Raw genomic sequence first — 18,842 nt, forward strand, 5'->3', positions numbered from 1 at the left:
CTGTTTTTTGTTTCTTTTCTGAGCCTGAATTTCTTCACTTTTCATAATAAAAACACAAAACCCAAAGTTTCCCAAATGCTGCTGTTCTAGCTGAGGTCTGGGGAACTCCAGAAATTAGCTCGCTCTATATACGGGGAGGCTGAGCTTCAGACACTTAAGTGGTGACTCCTATCTTGGCTTCTTGCAACCTCTGCCGTGGGGGCGGGGGTGGCTGGACTAGTGAATTAGAGCTCTGCAGGCCAGAGTCTGGTGAGAAGGGTAGCTCTGCCAGCCCCTGGACTCTGATGAGGTGAGGGCTGAGCTGCCCACAGAACAGTTCAAACAGCCCACCTCTCTAGAACTGAACCACTTATAAGCTGTTTATCCATTCACTCTGTACAGCTCCTGTGGCTAGAGAGTCCTCCAAGCACTGGCCCATAGTGCACTGCTCATAGCAGAAGGGGTCCATCTGGACTTGGAGGGGGAATGGACATGGGGCTGTCAAATCTTCTCATCTGTTCTCCAACTGAAGGTCCTCCCCCACCCACCCCCACAAACTTTCCTCCCATTGGTCTCTGATAATGCCCCTGGCTCCAACTCCACCTCCTGAGCCAACAATCCAACTGTGGAACATCTGACTTAAGATTTGGGGGGGAGTTGTAGGCTGCAGCCTGGCCACGGGGCATTTTTAGGTGTGGATGTTAATGCTGAGAAGCTCCACTAATGCCCCTCTTTGCTGCTCTAACGCACTTGGAGCTGGCTATCCAACTGGCATTTCCAGCTGGCACTCCAGAGTGGAATTTCTGGCTCAGAGTGCATAGCTGGAAGCAGGGGCATATTTGTGACTTAAGGGTGGGAATGGAAATGTGGGGACGTGGATGGGAGGGAGGTCCATCTGGGGAGCAGAGAAGGGAATGTCGGCTGGCAAACTAGGAGGCTAGCTGAATCACTGGTGGGACGAGTGGAGCAATAGCTCCTGTTTGTTCCTCAGTTTCTGAGGCCCGCAAGCCAATGCAGTGTGTTTTGGTACATTGTGGAATAGGCACCCAGAATGCCTTGCTAACTAACTGCCTTAGGCAAGCACTAGTGTGGTTACATGGCTACCTAATCAGGTGAAGTTTGCCAGGCATCTGCCCGCTTTCTGTAACTAATCTAAGTTCAAAATGGTCAGGGCTCCAGTGAGGCAACCTGCTAGTGACACAGCTAAGTGCTGCTGTATGGGACTGAGACCACAATTTAAAGTTAAGGAGGACTTGTGGCACCTTAGAGACTAACAAATTTAGTTGAGCATGAGCTTTCGTGAGCTACAGCTCACTTCATCGGATGCATTCAGTGGAAAATACAGTGTGGAGATTTATATACATAGAGAACGTGAAACAAGAGGTGTTACCATACACACTGTAACAAGAGAGTGATCACTTAAGGTGAGCTATTACCAGCAGGAAAGCGGGGAGGGGGGGAACCTTTTGTAGTGATGATCAGGGTGGGCGATTTCCAGCAGTTGACAAGAATGTCTGAGGAACAGGGGCGGGGGGGGGAATAAACATGGGGAAATAGTTTTATTTGTGTAATGACCCGTCCACTCCCAGTCTCTGTTCAAGCCTAAGTTAATTGTATCCAGTTTGCAAATGAATTCCAATTCAGCAGTCTCTCGTTGGAGTCTGGTTTTGAAGTTTTTTTTGTTGAAGAATTGCAACTTTTAGGTCTGTAATCGAGTGACCAAAGAGATTGAAGTGTTCTCCGACTGGTTTTTGAATGTTATAATTCTTAACATCTGATTTGTGTCCATTTATTCTTTTACATAGAGACTGTCCAGTTTGGCCAATATACATGGCAAAGGGGCATTGCTGGCACATGATGGCATATATCACATTGGTAGATGTGCAGGTGAACGAGCCTCTGATAGTGTGGCTGATGTGATTAGGCCCTGTGATGGTGTCCCCTGATAGATATGTGGACACAGTTGGCAACGGGCTTTGTTGCAAGGATAGGTTCCTGGGTTAGTGGTTCTGTTGTGTGGTTGCTGGTGAGTATTTGCTTCAGGTTGGGGGACTGTCTGTAAGCAAGGACTGGCCTTTTCTCCCAAGATCTGTGAGAGTGATAGGTCGTCCTTCAGGATAGGTTGTAGGTCCTTGATGCGTTGGAGAGGTTTTAGTTGGGGGTTGAAGGTGATGGCTAGTGGCGTTCTGTTATTTTCTTTGTTTTGCCTGTCCTGTAGTAGGTGACTTCTGGGTACTCTTCTGGCTCTGTCAATCTGTTTCTTCACTTCAGCAGGTGGGTATTGTAGTTGTAAGAATGCTTGATAAACACTATGATAGTTTATGAAACCCATTATTTCATGTTCTCTATGTATATAAATCTTCCCACTGTATTTTCTACTGAATGAATCCGATGAAGTGAGCTGTAGCTCACGAAAGCTTATGCTCAGATAAACTGGTTAGTCTCTAAGGTGCCACAAGTCCTCCTTTTCTTTCCGTGAATACAGACTAACACGGCTGCTACTCTGAAACTTAAAGTTAGGGGCCGCCTTTTTTCCCCAGAGGTGCTTTGCTGCTGCAGCTCCCAGGGACTTCAGTGTATGTATGATGGGGTCCAGTGCAGCTCTCCTCTCTGTCCTGGTAGTTCAGTTTTAAATCTTCAAACCAGTTTGGAGTAAAGTTCCTCCTCTCTCACCCATACTCTGCCACCTCCTTACTTCCCTCTGTTCCGATGCTCCCGTGCCACTTGCCTCCCTGTTGAGTCAGTTGGGAAGCAGCGGTAGGGATGGAGCTGGGGAAGGCTTCCACCAGCCACGTGTCTGCTCCCCCAGCTGTTGGGACCCTCCCCAGACTAGCTTAATCTACCATCCAAACAACCTGAGCTTGGGCACCCAAAAGGGTGATTTCAGACATCTTTACAGAACAGGTTGGGATCCCCAGCAGCTTCTCCCTGAAACCCGTCCCCAGCTGCATGGCTCTTCATTCTGGTCTGCTCTCTCTGTTAGTGTGAAAGTGTGAGATGTCAGCCAGAGCCACAGACCAAGCTGCTCATTCAACAGTTCCCTTAGCCTCTGTGCCAAGAGGCACCCGGATGTGCTTTCTGCTGCTCCTCCAAGCCCTGCTTGCTGCTGCAGAACTCTCGGAGAAAGGCCCTCCTGTTTTCTGGCCAGTGCAGAATGAGCTACTTTCCACTGGGCTTTATTTAGGGTGTTAAAACAACTTCTGTACAGCTTTTTCTCCCCTCCAACTTCCCCAGTCAGAGCCTGATTTCTCCCCTCGCTGGCATAACAGAGTTCAGCAGACTTCTCTGTGTGAGCGAGGGGAGAATAGAGCTTGTTGGCTTCTGTCCCACAAACACCACTCCTGGAGCCAGTTTGAGTGCAGCTCCTGAGCCTCTACTGCTCCTTGTAGGCCTCCTCAGCTGCTCTTTAGTGAGGGCGGACCCTGAGTCACATTGGCTGTCACTGCTGCTAATGGGAACCCCATGGGTGACAGGGCAAGTGACCTGGATCAGGTTGGCTTCATGCTACTGCCTGTGGAAAGCTCAGAGCAGCCCCTGGAGCTACTCTCAGAATGGGGGACAAGATAGGCTGGAGCAAGAGTAGGATAGTGGAGACTTATGACAGCTAGGAGGTTTTGAGCTGGTTGGGAGAACAGGTCTGGGACACAGAGAGAGAGAGCCCCTTCTCCCTCCCAGCAGGTAGAAGGCACATGGGGAAGTGAGAGGGCAGGTGGCTTCACACCTATTAGCTAAATAAATGAGCAATAGGCCACAAAACAATACCCTTAGAAAAGGATCCAGGGGCAGCACTCAGATGGCTTTGGGATGTCTCAAGAGGACAGATGAGCTCTCTGCTCCTTGGCTAAGGAGCAAAGCATCAGATGAGGATGGGAATGTCTCTCGCCTGAGCCTGCAGCCTCCTGCTCCCCACCAACCAAGACCTCAGTCTGCAGGTCTCCTGCTCAGAGTAGTCTCCATTTGCATCAGACTCTCTTCTTTCATTTTCCCCCTTGCTACGTCGCCTGAAGTCCTCGGTCTGTGCCAGAATCGTCCAGCTACTGGGCCAGAACGAGGTGGATTATCGCCAGAAGCAGGTGGTGATACTGAGCCAAGACAGCTTCTATCGGGTCCTTACCTCTGAGCAGAAGTCCAAGGCACTCAAGGGCCAGTTCAACTTTGACCACCCAGGTGAATGGAGCCTGATCTTTGGGAGGAGGTGTTGGGCTGTGGTAGGGCTTCAGTTACACCTCTCCTGATCTGAGTCGTTCCTTTAATTCACTGGCACAGAACCTCTTGGTAATGCCGGGGACCCAGCTTCTTGCCCCACTGCATTAAAGTGGGGTGGACGGGTAGTGATGCAGTGCATTGGCTTGCTTGGGACCAGCTGCCATATCCTGATCAGGTTCCTAGTGCAATGATCCTGGGTCTTGTCCTTATCCCAAGAGGATGGTTGCACCATCCTATAACATTTATTTCCACTTCTGCATCTGATTTCATCCTGAAGATCCTAAAGTGCTCTGCAGACTATATGCAAACCGCACCACTGAAAAGCAGCCACCTGTGGGTTGACATGCTCAGCGCACTGCCCAGCCGGAGGGGAATACTCTGCCCAAGGAGAGTAGTGTTTAAAACATCTCCTCCTTAAAGGCTGGGATTTTAAGCCTTACCCCAACTGAGGTCACCTACTGAGCAGGATAACAAACTAGGACTAAACAAACTAGGTCTAAATACAAAGGAAGCCCAATTCCTGTTACTATAACAGAGACTTTTTCAACTGCTTAATGGGCTGGTGGGAAATTCCAGAACCGCCTCACCCAAAACTCAGCTGCCTTGGGCAGCGGGCTGCCTTGCTAACAGAGCCCTTTCTGTGAAGCTGTGGGAGGGAGCTGTTCAGGGATAAAAGGCTGCTCTAGTCTCTGAGGGGCTGGGGTTCAGGAGGAGATTCACTCTTTTTAGTCTTGGCTTTAAACAAAATCAGTACAAAGATTGTATTGATCTTCCAGGGCTGGATCCTCAGCTGGTGTAAAGCAGCATAGTCCCACTGATTTCAGTGGAGTTCTGCCTCTTTCCACCAGCGGGGGATCTAGCCCAATAGCGCTCAGACCTTGAGGCAGCATGCACCTGCCTCCGCTCCTCCATGTCTAGCTCAGCAGGGACTCTGTCTAGGTTGAAATACCATGATGTATGGGGGCAGAGGTTGGCAGGCAGCCTTCATAACAGCTTGTCTCTCCTCAGATGCCTTTGACAACGAGCTCATCGTCAAAACGCTCAAAGAGATCATGGAAGGGAAGACAGTCCAGATTCCTGTCTATGACTTTGTTTCCCATTCCAGGTAAGACACTACTCCTGCCTTGCTCTGCACCTGTTGCTCTGATTCAGGAGTGTGGGATGCAGCTCTGTCCATCCTCATTTGCAGCACCCTCCCTCCCTGACACTCCAGGCAATGATCTCTTGAGCACAAACTACCAATATGGGGTATTTCTGGAGAAGGTGTCTTTTATTTTGCCAGCTCTTGTATGCACTGTATATTGCCCAAATGCTTGAGCTGAATAGTCCACACCAAAAAGGTTACAAGGGTTACAAAGTCAAGCACTCAACCTGCATTGTGGCATTTTTTTTTATTTTTTATTTATCCACTCAACCTAAATTCTGTGTGTGTTACAGTACAATCACATGCTATTTCCCACAGGACCTCTGCTTCATAAAGTGCTCAGGGAATGCACCTAGGTTGCATAGTGAATGGGGCTGTCGTCTGCACGACACTTGCTTCCTTCACTGGAGAAACTGGAAGGGGTGTCTGTTCCTGTGGGTGGGTCCCTGAGCGTGGTTGATTAGTTTGACTCTTGCATACAGCAGCTGCCTGGAGGAAATGAGCATGCACATGGTGGCAGTGAGGGGGATGGTCTAGCCTGCTCCCTCCTTTCACCATATTTTAGGGAGGAGTGTCCATAACCTTTGGATTCCCTGGTTAAGCTTTGCCGTACTGGGATGGGGCAGAGTGGTGAAAGCTGAGTCACAGAGAGGTGACATCTCTCCCAGAGTTGGTGTCAGTGAGGCACAGAGCCAAGAAACCGTCATCCCCAACACTCCTCCCATCAGGGAAGCTCTTCCTCGTGCTGTGCATCTTGTTCTGACATGCCTTTCTCATGTGTGGCAGGAAGGAGGAGACAGTGACTGTGTACCCAGCTGATGTGGTCCTCTTTGAGGGCATCCTGGCCTTCTACACCCAGGAGGTCCGGGACCTCTTCCGGATGAAGCTATTTGTGGACACTGATGCAGACACCCGGCTGTCCCGCAGAGGTGAGGGTGCATCGCTAGCCAGGTAGAAAGATGCTACTTGGTGCATAACTGACTTGGGAGCTTGCTTTCTGTGAGACATTGCAGGCAAAGATTCTGAAGCAGGATTGGTCTGTTGGATTGATGGAGGATATCTTCTGTGACTCCTAACTAGACAGAAATGGCAAGGGCACTTGGCCTTCATGGTCCAGGGTATTAGATCAACCCCCAGGTGGCATCAGGAAGCTCTTGCCCTGTATCCCAAGTAGTATTAGGTTGTGTGGGTTTTATGCTTTCCGAAGCAACTGGCTTTGGCGAACATGAGTGACAGGATTCCAGACTAGATGTTCAGTTCTGTTGTGGCAGCTCCATTCAGTGCAGACAGCTGGAGTGCCAGTTGTCCGCCAGTCCTGGGGTGCCAAAAGCAGCGGTACAGCAAACTGGTTTAAAGACTAGTTCCAAGTCCATGTCTGTCGTGTAGGAGAGGGCATGGCAGGTGGGGATGGGCTGTGTAAGCTCAGGGAGTGACTGCAGGAAGGGAGAGTCTCTGCAGATACTTCTCGTGCTCTGGGTGGATAAGGGCCTGTCTCTAAGGGCCTACACTAACAGTCTCTCCTGATAATATGGTGGCTAATGCCACTGCATCCTGAAACTCCTCACATGCCTAGTGCTGGTTGGGAGCAGAGGGCTTGGGGGTCACTTCCAAAATTGCTTTGCTTGGGTGGGATATTTTCTGGGAGCTGAAGGGCCTGCCTGGCAGGATTCCCGTGGACAGTCGGCTCTGGCTATGAACGCTGGCCAAGAACTGACAGTGTGGCAGCCATTGCATGGCAGTTCAGGGTTGGGAATGGAGGCACGTAGAATTTGGGAAGCCAAGGGCTTATGACACTGGATTATCTTTCTTAGCTACCCGTAGAACTTGGGGAGTAATAGGCGTATTTAACACTAATGTATCTCCCTGGAGCCCTGTTGCCACTTCTGTCCCTAGACAGCCACTGCCACTCTGATAGTAATGCTAACGGCGAGAGCTGGCCTGCTGTGGAGGCTGGACTCTGATGGGGCAGTGGAACGACTGGGGTTGGGAGAGGTCATGTGTTTTCCAATTGGGATGAAGCAGGCAGGTCAGTTGGGTGCTCTGGTTACCATATTGCCAGTCTCTGGAGTTGAGGAAACTCCTTCCCCCCACCCCACCCAGAACCTGGCTCCAAGCACATACAGCACAACACCACATGGAGTTGCAGTACTGTGTGTGGTGGGCTGCTCCCACTGCAGTCAGCCCTCTTCGCTCTTAGCATCCTGGCTTAGTATCGACAGTCTGGGCTGACTCTGGATGGGTTACATTAAGAACAGCTATACTCTGTCAGACCAATGGTCCATCTAGCCCAGTATCCTGTCTTCCAGCAGTGGCCTGTTTCAGAGGGAATGGACAGGACAGGACAGGGCAATATTTGAGTGATCCATCCTCTGTCATCCACTCCAAGCTTCTGGCAGTCAGAGGCTAAGGACACCCAGAGCATCGCATTGCATCCCTGATCATCTTGGCTAATAACCATTGATGGATCATATCCTCCAGGAACTTCTCTAGTTCTTTTTTGAACCCCGTTATACTTTTTGGCCTTCACCACATTCCATGGCAATGAGTTCTACAGGTTGACCGTACATTGTTTGAAGACGTACTTCCTTATAATTGTCTCAAACCTGCTGCCTATTTCCATCATCGGTGACCCCTGGTTCTTGTGTTATGTGAAGGAGTAAATAACCCTTCCTTATTCACTTCTCCACACCAGTCATGATTTTATAGACTGCTATCCTATCTCGCCTTAGTAGTCTCTTTTCCAAGCTGAACAGTCCCAGTCTTTTTAATCGCTCCTCATATGGAAGATGTTCCATACTCCTAATGGTTTTTGTTGCCTTCTCTGTACCTTTTCCAATTCAATACATCTTTTTTGAGATGGGCAACCAGAACTGCATGTAGTATTCAAAGTGTGGGCGTACCAGAGATTAATATAGTGTTGCCATGATATTTACAGTCTTATTATCCATCCCTTTGCTCATGGTTCCTAATATTCGGTTATTTTTTTTTGACTGCTGCTGAATATTGAGTGGATGTTTTCAGAGAACTATCCACAATGACTCCGAGATCTTTCTTGAGTGGTAACAGCTAATTTAGATCCCAATATATTGGAAAGCTCTAATCCCAACTATACATACAATGTGCATATGCTTTTATCAACATTGAATTTCATCTGCCGTTTTGTCTCCCAGTTTTGTGAGTTCCCTTTTGTAACTCTTCGCAGTATGCTTTGGGCTTAACTATCTTGAGTAATTTTGTATTGTCTGTAAATTTTACCACCTCACTGTTTATCCCTTTTTCCACATCACTTATGAATATATTAAACAGCACTGGTCCCAGTAGAGGTCCCTGGAGGACTCTAACTTACCTCTTTCCAGTCTGAAAACTGACCATTGATTCCTATCTTGTAACCAGTTACTGCTCCATGAGAGGACCTCCCCTCTCATCCCATGACTGCTTACTTTGCTTATGAGTCTTTGGTGAGGGACCTTATCAAAGAGGAGTTGGGATAGTTGCCCCTTCAGAAGGGGATTTCCTTCAAACTGATCCAGACCAATGACTTGAAGAGCCCAATATGCACAACTCGCAACCTGAGTTTTATTGTACTAGGACTCCAGTCCCTTGGTACCGTTCCCAACCCTCTACCTTGGCAATGCTTGATGTGGGGCTGCTGGCCATAGGTTGTGGAGGTGAGCTCTGCTTGAACTGCTCCAGAAGCTGAGCAGGGCTCTTGCACAGCTCCTAGTCTTCTTGAAGGTCTTGATTGGAGCAAGCACTGCATGTAGGAAGCAGAAGACTGGCTACCACATGTGCACTCAGCGGAGGCTGGGCATTATAGAGCAAAAAAGGACCACGGGTAGCATGGGTCTGTGGCTGGTGGTGCAGGGTGGTGAAGAGGCCTGGTTTAGCATTAACTACAAAACACAAGTTGCTGTGTTGCAGCATGGCATTGGGGAAATGCAGACAAACTGGTACTGCTGTCACACTCATTGCTTCCTGGCCACCCTGGAGAAAATGCAAGAAAGTGAGTGTGTGTGTGTGTGAGAGACTGGACCTGGGCTGAAGACTTGATGCCACGTGTTGCATTTTGTAAGAGCTGACTGCCTGAGCCAGCTGCCGCGGGTGCTGTGTTGCAAATTTAAGGCCTTAAAACCAACTGTTTGCTAGGATACCTCTTCGCGTAGTGTAGGGAGGACTTTGGCACCACCGGGTCTATGAGAGATTATGGGATCTCATCTACTGGCAAATGCTGGTTGAGGGTGGTTTTTGGTGGTGGTTGTTGTGTGTGTTTGTTTTTTTTTTTTTTTTTTTTTTTTAAATGCACCTAAGGAATTTAGAGACACCTTTTAATAGGAGATGTCTTTAAATCCCCTGTTCTTAGAAGCTTGTATAAATTACAGTTTCCCAGAGGGTGTGAAAATGCCCCCAAACAATGATATTTTAAATAGTATTGTCTTAAGACTATATTTTGTTTGTAAAATTCATTGTACATTCACACTGTCATTCATGCTTTTTCTAAAGATGTCATGAGTTTTCTAAAGATGTGCTTTACACAGGGCCCTATCTATGCAGCCCTGGAAATCTCAGCCAAGGTGTCTGAGTATAGACAAAACAGGACACTAGTGCAGAACTCCATTAAGGGACTCTAGGGAAGGCCCACCCAGCATGAGTGGGTGTCTCTGTAGAATTCCAGAGATGTGTTCATCCTGTGTCTGAGATGGGATTTCAGTGCTGGCTGAGAAAGCTAGAGCCAAGATTCTCCAGGGTGCCTGCCACTGTCAAGCCAACGCCACTGTCTCGTCAGTAGGGGAGATGTTGTCATTGCTGATAAACGCTACTTTTTTTTACACCCATCTGTCTCTTCTGTGCTCAGCCCGCTGCTTCCATGTGACTCATTCAGGGAAGTCACAGTACAGTCACTGTGGGGATGGGAGGGAGAACTAGCAGGTTGTAAACCCTGCATACGGACCTTACAAAAGGAGTCTCCCTTACTCAGTGGTCATGATATTGGGGATCTAGGATTTGCCATCTGTCCAGTTGCATCTCCCACCTCTGCAGATGGCCTGCGTCTCATGTCCCAAGGGAAGGTGAAAATCACCTGCACTTGGCTGACAATACAGTGCTTTATATAGGTTCATTGTAAACCTGCCTGACCACTGTGGCAATCGGCTCATGCCCTGAAGCATGAGATTTGGTTACCTTTATCTTAGTACGTGATTTCTAATGTCATTGGTCTTAAAATTATCCAATCCCTTATTAAGATCCAGCTATAGTTCTTCCTGGTGCTAGGAACTGAGAAATGGCCCTCAGCCCAATGATAGCAACTGAGAAATGAACCCCCCTCCCAGCACCACCACCTCAATGAAAAAACTGAGCCAGCTGATTTGAAAAGACCTCTCTATTGATCGCTGAGGTGGGTGTGTCAGTGGGGCTTATAGGTCTTGGCTAATAGAGCCCTGGAAGCAAGAAATCTTAAGTGATGAACAGACAGCCCCTAAAGACAGCGATCCTCAAATCGGTGCTCAACTACCCTCTTCCAGCCCTTGCCATAGGTGAAGGTCAGTGACTGGGAACTGTTGTGTTCATTCTCTCTCCCCCCCACCCCCAGCTTCTAAAGCCCTGCAGTATGGTTGGCTGGAGACCAGCAGGCCCATCGGAGAGCAGCTCCCTCCCTGTTCAAGGGACCGGACTCCTTCCTTTTTTTGGGAGGATTGACCACCCAGAGGGTTTCCGTGTTCCCTTTCATAGGCATTGTGGAAAGCGCTAGTCACAGCCTTGTTTCTCTCCTTCCCTAACTAATGACCAAGAATGTACCCATCTCAACTAGTAATGGGATGTGGGGGGAGAGCCGATGGCCTGTGTTTCACAGAAAGCCAGAGCCGGTGACTAATGGTCCTTTCTGGTTGTAACCTCTGAACTGCAGAAACTAGGCAGGATGATGTAATGGGATCTGGCTACTGAGTCGTAGCCCACTCATAGGCATTACTGTAATTGAATGTTACTGTGGGAACCAGAGCCCAGAATCCTGGATTAGCACAGGCTGGAGCAGTAAACTTGGGACTTTGGTTTTTGTAAATTGCATCATGCTCTTTCTGCTAAGAGTGGTTCTGCTGCCAGATTGCAGAACTGGCCAGCTGCTCCAGATACTACCCTTTGCAATGAGGCTGATCATCTCCCATCAGTCAACAGGAGTCTCTCCAGGGACTCTGATGGAAGATGCATCAGGCCTGATCTGATCTTTGCCAGCCCTCCTTGGTCTCATGTATATATCAGGCTTTCTGGATGGGTGCAAATCCTGGGTCAGCAAAGCATATAGACCACTAGAAATAAGACTAGCCATAGCAGCAGGTAAAGCCCAATCCCTGGAGGGAGGAGCCTTGTGGAAACAGAATTGGAGCCTCCCCTGGCGTCTTGGACACTTTACCTACCTATTCTGAGGGTGCCGCACTTCCTCAGAGTATCACAGCTGACACTATAGTAAGTCTAAGGGTGCTGGACTCCCTGCAGCTGTAACCCGTATGCTGAAGTACCCGGCATGTGCGGCAGAAGTGCCTTCTCTCTCTTCTCCTCCCCCCTCCCCCCCCCAAGTCTGGGAGGCAGGAGCGGTGGGGGAGCACTTTTGGGGGCCCCACAGGCCCAGAGTGGCCCGGGGGATTAGTAGGGGGCCAGGAGCAGCCTGCTCCGTTTCCCTTGCCCTGGCCCCAGCTGTGTCGCTCAGGAAAGGGGGCTTGGGGGAAGGGGTTCTTCCCCCCGCACTCACTGGCAGCAGCAGGAAGCGGAGCAGCCCAGCCCCAGCCAGCTCGACTCCGACAGCTCCCAGGCGCCAGTGAGAGTGGGGGACTGTCTTTTTCCCCAACATCCCACACTCACCGGTGGCAGGAAGCGGAGCGCCGCAGCTGGGAGCTGGCGGAGTAGAGCGGGCTGGGACCGGGTTGCTCCACTTCCCACCACTGCCAGTGAGCTCGGGGTCGCTGGGGGAAGAGGTGGAATGGGGGCAGGCTGGGGGCAGAGCAGGGGGAAGGGTAAGAGGTGGGGTGAAGGGAGTTGTCCCTAGGGGGGGGCATGGGGCCCCCAACGACCCTGCCCCTTGCAGTGGGCGCAACCCGCGGGGGGGCCGGCCAAGGGATAGGGCTGGTCATGGGGCTGGAGCTGCCACGTATGCAGCACGCAGCTGCCTAGGGCACCATGAAATTTGGGGCAATTTGATGCCCCAAATTTCATGGTGCCCTATGCAGCTGCATATGCCTAAGGACGGCCCTGATTGAGGGGTATTCACAGATCGGTGTGAGGGGTCTGAGACTGGAATACCAGGGGGCTGCAGGTCAGGATTGAGGGGCATCAGCAGAGCTGTGGGGGGACCCCAGTAATGCAGTAGCATCAGGGCCGTAGGCTGGGACTGGTGTATTGAGAGAACTCTGGAGGCAGGACTGGAATGTTGTGAGTTGAAGTGCACTGATAGACATGGAAGGGGGGAACATGCACAGCCCCCTGCTCCATGTTATCTGGCTCAGGCCTGTAATATCAGCCCCCTGCTATCGGGAGCTCTTGCAACCAAATGGCATTAAACTGCGAGCCATCAAGCCTGCCTGCCTGAAGCGTGGCCGAAAGGGGCCTGTCTGGGAAACGGGGGCGGGGATGCATTGACCTATGCAATTGGCTCCTGACTGCCTTGTTTTTCTCTTAGTGTTACGGGACATCAGCGAGCGAGGCCGGGACCTTGAGCAGATCTTGTCTCAGTACATTACCTTCGTCAAACCAGCCTTTGAGGAATTCTGCTTGCCAGTGAGTGAGAAAAACAACCACCCCGCGAGCTGGCTGGGAGCTTCTCACTGGGGCCCGCCCTACCGTGCAGCCATGTCACTTTGCTCAGGACAGCACCAGCCTGGACAGTGTGCATCCTCTCCCTGCAGGCACAGATGGCCGCATGGCAGGACATGGTGTCTGTTGCTCTCAATGGTCACTTCCCTGTGGCTGGAATTTCCAGCTGGATACAGCAGCAGCAGGGGAAGTCCCTACTTGTGGGTGAAACTTGTGCATAGCCCCAGTGGATAACAGCTGTCCTGGGTGTGCTGGGAGACAGCTAGTGCTCACGCCTTCTGGTTGGCCCATAAGGAGGGGCAGGAGACTGAGCTCTGTGCTGCAGGTCTTGGCCTGGGGTTCACCCTTCTGGCTGGCTACAAAGCCAACAAAGAGCTTGCTGGGTGCCAGCTGTGGATTCCTGGAATCAGAAGTGAAGCGACTTCAGTGGAGATGGTTTTGGCTCCCAGGAAAGGCAGAGGGAGAGTGGAGGTGGGGGGCCTGGGAGGTGAACACAAGGAGCCCACATTGCCAGTCTGTGTGTGGTAGTATCTACAGGCCTGGAACAAAGATCAGGGCCCCCTTGCACTAGGCACTGGCCATGCGCCTAGTAAGAGACAGACCCTGCCCCACAGAGCACATCTAAGTACCACGGACCAGGAAGGATTTTTATCCCCTTCTTGCATGTGGGGGAAGTGAGACACTGAGGTGGAGTGACTTGCCCAAGGTCGCAAGTCAGTCAGGGCAGAGGTGGGAATAGAACCCAGAACTCCTGACTTAGTCAAGTGCCTTAACCATTCGACCACCCTCCTCCTTAACTGTTTTTTCTTTCCTATTCCCAGCACTGCACTTCCTTTTCCTCAAGCCAGGGAGGGAAAGGGTGGGACAGGGCCTTGCTTTGCTCCACTCAGAGAGCTGCATTAGTGTGTCCCTTCGGGATGCAAGGCCTGGTTAAGGACGCCCTGGGACAGTCCAGGGTTGGACCTTCCTTCCCGGCTATCTGCTGTCCCACACAGTCATCACTGGCTTCTGGGAGACGTGGAGTGGAGCAGACCTGTCATGAGAGCCAAGTCTAGCTCCCTCCTTGATAGGATCAGGGGAGGGTGTAGAGGCCCGGCAGGAAGGGTAGGTAGTCGGCTGCAGAAAGGAGGCAAGAAACTGTATTCTAGCCACCTTAGCGCACTCCTCTCCTGACCATGGATCCCCAGCAAAATTGCTACTGCTGCCCTTGTCTGCTTCCAGAATCGGCTGATGGTCCTGCAGGGAGAGGAGTGCACAACAGAGGTGGCAGCAACATCTCTTCTCCTCCTGCCCCAGTGATTCCTGCCTCTGTCTGATCTGCACCCCCTGCTCCAAGCTCATGGCTCAAGGGGCAGCTATTCTACTTGCATGCAGTGCAGGACAGACAACCTGGTGTAAGCGCTGGCAATCCTGGTACTGATCTCCTAACTAGCTCTGGGTCAGATGGGCTGGGGGGGAATCCCCATGACTGGAATCTGACAGATCCACAGCTATGCAATGTTCTTGTTGTCATGTCAGTCCCAGGATCATAGAGAGACAAGGTTGGGAAGGTAATGTCTTTTATTGGACCATCTTCTGTTGAGGAGACACAAAGTTTTGAGCCACAAAGAGCTCTTCAGGTGTGGGAAAGGTAGGGAGAGTGTCGCAACTAAACAGAAGAGCGAACAGGTTGTTTAGCATAAGCAGTTAGTGTACATTATCTGTTGGATCTTGTATGTAGCTGTTACGCTCAGAGTACCTTTCCCAGACCTGAAGAAGAAAGTGTGTGGCTCAAAAGCTTGTCTCCCTCACTAGCAGAAGTTGGTCCAATAAACAATATTACATTCCTCCACCTTGTCTTAGCGTTGCCAGTGTAAACTAGTCCTAAAGTGCTGCCGTGGCAGCGCTTTAACATTGCTTGTGTAGTCGCAGCAGAGCGCTAGGAGACAGGTCTCCCAGCGCTCTTTTTAAAACCACCTCCACAAGGGGCGTAGCTCCCAGCGCTGAAACTTGCTGCGCTCAAGGGGGTGTTTTTTCACACCCCTGAGCGAGAAAGTTGCAGCGCTGTAAAGTGCCAGTGTAGACCAGCCCTAAGAGCCAGAGCTAGGCCGTAATGGGCTCCCATAACTGCCATTATCTAAAGCCATGAATAATGTAGCAGTTTGCGGAGAGAGGCTATTCCCACAGCCTGGCCACCGCCCCTGGGAGCTCTCAGGGTCTGGCTGTGCAGGGCAGATTCTGCAGCAGCGACAACAATTAAATGCTTGGCCCAGTGCTCTGGTTTTGTGGCTGTCATAAACATACAGCTGAGGGTAGCATAAAGTCCCTCCTTTACTTGTAACGGGTTAAGAAGCTCAGATAACCTGGTTGGCACCTGACCAAAAGGACTAGTAAGGGAAGAAGATACTTTCAAATTTTTTTTGTTTTGTGCTCCTTGTTGTCTCTCCAAGACAAAGAGAGAGACCAAGCAAGTAATCCAGCTCCTACTGAATGATACATCTAAAATTACAGAAATAGTAAGTAATAGCAAGGAAATGCGTTAGAGTATCTTTTTTGTTTTTAGCTTGTGAATTTTCCCTGTGCTAAGAGGAATGTTTGTTTTTTGTAACTTTAAAGTTTTGCCGAGAGGGGAATCCTCTGTGTTTTAAATCTTACTACCCTGTAAAATGACCTTCCATCCTGATTTTACAGAGGTGCTTCTTTTATTTTTTTTCTTTATTATAAAGTTCTGTTTTTAAGAATCTGATTGGGTTTTTAGTGTCCCTAAAAACCCAAGGGTCTGGTCTGTGCTTATCTTGTTTACTCTCAAGCCTCCCCAGGAAAGGGGGGTGAAGGGGCTTGGGCGGGATATTTTGGAGAAACATGAACTCCAAATGGTCCTTTTCCTAAATCTTCGTCTAACTCACTTGGTGGTGGCAGCAATACCATCCAAGGACAAGGAAGAATTTGTGCCTTGGGGAAGTCTTTAACTAGAGTTCAGAGTGGGGAGGGAACCCTAGAGTTCAGAGTGGGGAGGGAACCCTGACAGTGGCTGATAGCAGTGCCGTGTGGGTGGCTTCACTGTGCTCCAGGCTAAATGCCAAGGCGGGGATGAAGCTGGCATTGGCCTTGTGGGGGAGGAAGGTGTGAGCCAGCAAACAGTGGGATGCTGCATCGTTAACCTTCCAGAAGGGTGGTGTAAGCAACACTGAAATCCCATCGAAACAAACTAGTTGGCAGCCTCTTCCCACAAACTCCCTGTGCAACTCAGTCTTGTCAACTCCTGTGACCCTTATTGTGAGTCTGGTGATCTTTGGTGGGATGTTTATCTTGAAGCACCAGCTTCCGGAGTCACGAGATTCTCACCTGATAACAATTTCTACTATTGAAACTTTGTAGCCTCCATCGTTGTGGAGAAAAGCATGAAAACGTGCTCAGAGCGTACCCTAAAGCTCAAACGAGAGGGCAAATGAAAAGAAGCCAGAGTGTGGTTTTGTGGTGGTGTTTTTTGTTTTTTTTTAAACGTCCCATGGTGGGGTGGCTGAGGTTGGGGGGGGGGGGGGTTTGGCACTGCTGGACTCTGGTATGAAATCTTCAGAGGTATAAATGAATGAAAATACTTCAGCACTCGGTCAGTTACACGCTCTGGTCTCTGTAACACTGCGCTCTCTTCTCACAGACCAAGAAGTATGCTGACGTGATCATCCCCAGGGGGGCAGATAATGAAGGTGAGCGGTGATGCTCCTCCTTAATGGACGGGGAGGCTTCATGTGGGAAAACTGACTAATGGGGCCATGGCTGCTCTTGGGCATGTGGACATGAATGGCTCCTGCGGGGCTGTGGTTAGATGGGAGCCAGTGTGGCTCCTAGCGAGGTGATGAGTCCCATATCTGGCTTTCAAGGTCAGTTACAGTCTGCAGACGTGGTTGAAGGAGGTGCTCTCCCATAGGAAACTCCTAGATGCTCCCTGTCGCTGTATGGGTGGGCTGGCAGGCTGCAGCTTAACGTGTGAACCGGAGTACAAGAGGCAATAACTCAGAGTAGCATGGGACCCCCTCTGTATCCTGCAGCATGAACCCCTTCTGGAGGAAGACCTGTTAAGGTGAAGGGGGCTTTTGGTAGGTCTAAAGTACATATGCTCGGATAGTCCCATTAGAGAGGAAGAGCCAGCTCCTCACTGCTGTGATCAGTGTCACTCCACTGACGGGTGGCTCCTCTCTGGCTGCGGGAGAGGATGAGGCGCTGCCTGCATGCGGGAAGCTATCACTCAGTGACTTGGCTGGTGTCACTGTTCCCTGCAGTGCTGACAGCCTGGCACTCCCGGGCATGTGCCCCACTGCATTGCAAAGGGAGCTGGGAGTGGCCCCATTTCTGTAGCTCGGGACTTATTTATACTGTACAATCTAACCCCATCTGTTTCCCGCACACCCAGTGGCCATAAACCTGATCGTGCAGCACATCCAGGACATTCTGAACGGAGGACACAGTAAACGCCAGATCAACAGCTGCCTGAACGGCTACACCAATCCATGCCAGAGGCAGCCTTCTGAGTCAAGTAGCCGGCCACACTGACCCCAGGCCTTGGGGTGAGGTTGGGGGTGGATGGTGGTTGGGCTCTGCTGCAGCTGATTTGTCCGTACTGTGTCCAGTCACCCCTCCTCCCCCGCCCCCAGCCTCCCGATATTTAAGTAACTAGATGGAGACACATGCCTTTAATTTTGTATCTTGGAAATGAGAGAGGAGCATCTGGATACCCATAATCCCAGATGCCGCTGGGGATGCCTACCGCTGGCTTCGCTCAGTAACCACTCCGGCACGGAACTGGCTATCAATACAGAATCGCTCTATTTTTGTGTAAAAAGAACACTGTAAAACTACTTGCCATAAGGTATTTGCCAGGCTTGGTATTGCTGAGGGCAGCTGGGACAAGGGAGCGGGGTGGGGAGGGAAGCACATGGGTGCTGCTGGTGTGGGGAACTGGTAAGTGTGGGAGGGGGAAACTGTACCAAAGGCTTCAAACTAGGTGACCAAGCTGCCTAGGAACCAGAAGCAGCCACCCCATGGCTGGGGCGCGTGGGTGGCAGGCTCGGTGTGGCGCATACTGTGATGTTTTTGCTGTTGGCCTGCGTGGCTGTGTGTGGCCACACAGCTGCTGTGCCTGTTCTGCAGGAGGGTGCTGGGTTTGGTTGGCAGGGAGGGGTGGAGTAGGGGAGAACAATGGCTGAAACCTCTGCTGCCCTTTCCTACTCTGCTTTCCCTCCCCTATCCCTGCGAGCTGCCTGCCTTGCCCAGGCTCCCCAGCACTCCTGCCTGTGTCACTCAGCACTGCCCCTCCCGCAGCTGACTTCCTGCTGGCTGTGGTTTTGGGGCTGGGGTGATTCATCCCACAAAGAACTGGCTGGGGGGGTGGGGAGGGGGTGGATTTTGAAGGGATGAAATTCTGGGCTTGGCTATTAACAGCCACTAGCCCATCTGATTCTTCCCACACATCTGGGTGTCAAGAGCACCTCGCCCCTGTCTGGCTACAAGTGACTGGGGGCTCTCCCCAGCTGCCTGGAGTTTGGTAGGGGGGGAGGCCTGGGGCCATGGGTGGGGCAATATGATAGATGTCAGTGTGCTCTAGCACCACCCCTTGGCCAGCTGCTGAAATAGCAAGAGCGCCAGGCGAGAGCTCGGCGGTGCCTGTTTAGTGTGTGGGGTTGGGGGTGGGAGGGAAACGTGCTTGCTGTCTGAAGGGGGCCTTGCCCCTCCGTGAGTG

The 18,842-nt window shown here is 50.9% G+C and overlaps 1 protein-coding gene across 2 annotated transcripts in view; it reads left to right on the top strand.

Annotated features, from left to right (window-relative positions):
• Positions 1–17,983, top strand: part of UCK2 (uridine-cytidine kinase 2) — a 37,990-nt gene extending 20,007 nt beyond the window's left edge. For both annotated transcript variants that reach the window (XM_074960952.1, XM_074960953.1), the window contains 6 exons: positions 3,987–4,146; positions 5,194–5,290; positions 6,116–6,258; positions 12,993–13,090; positions 16,764–16,812; positions 17,517–17,983. In XM_074960952.1, coding sequence (XP_074817053.1) covers positions 3,987–4,146; positions 5,194–5,290; positions 6,116–6,258; positions 12,993–13,090; positions 16,764–16,812; positions 17,517–17,656 — 687 coding nt within the window. In that variant the 3' untranslated portion in view covers positions 17,657–17,983. The remainder of the gene's footprint in view (positions 1–3,986; positions 4,147–5,193; positions 5,291–6,115; positions 6,259–12,992; positions 13,091–16,763; positions 16,813–17,516) is intronic.
• Positions 17,984–18,842: the final 859 nt, after the last annotated feature.

The sequence above is a fragment of the Natator depressus genome, chromosome 8, assembly GCF_965152275.1.
Source record: "Natator depressus isolate rNatDep1 chromosome 8, rNatDep2.hap1, whole genome shotgun sequence".
Lineage (NCBI taxonomy): Eukaryota > Metazoa > Chordata > Testudines > Cheloniidae > Natator > Natator depressus.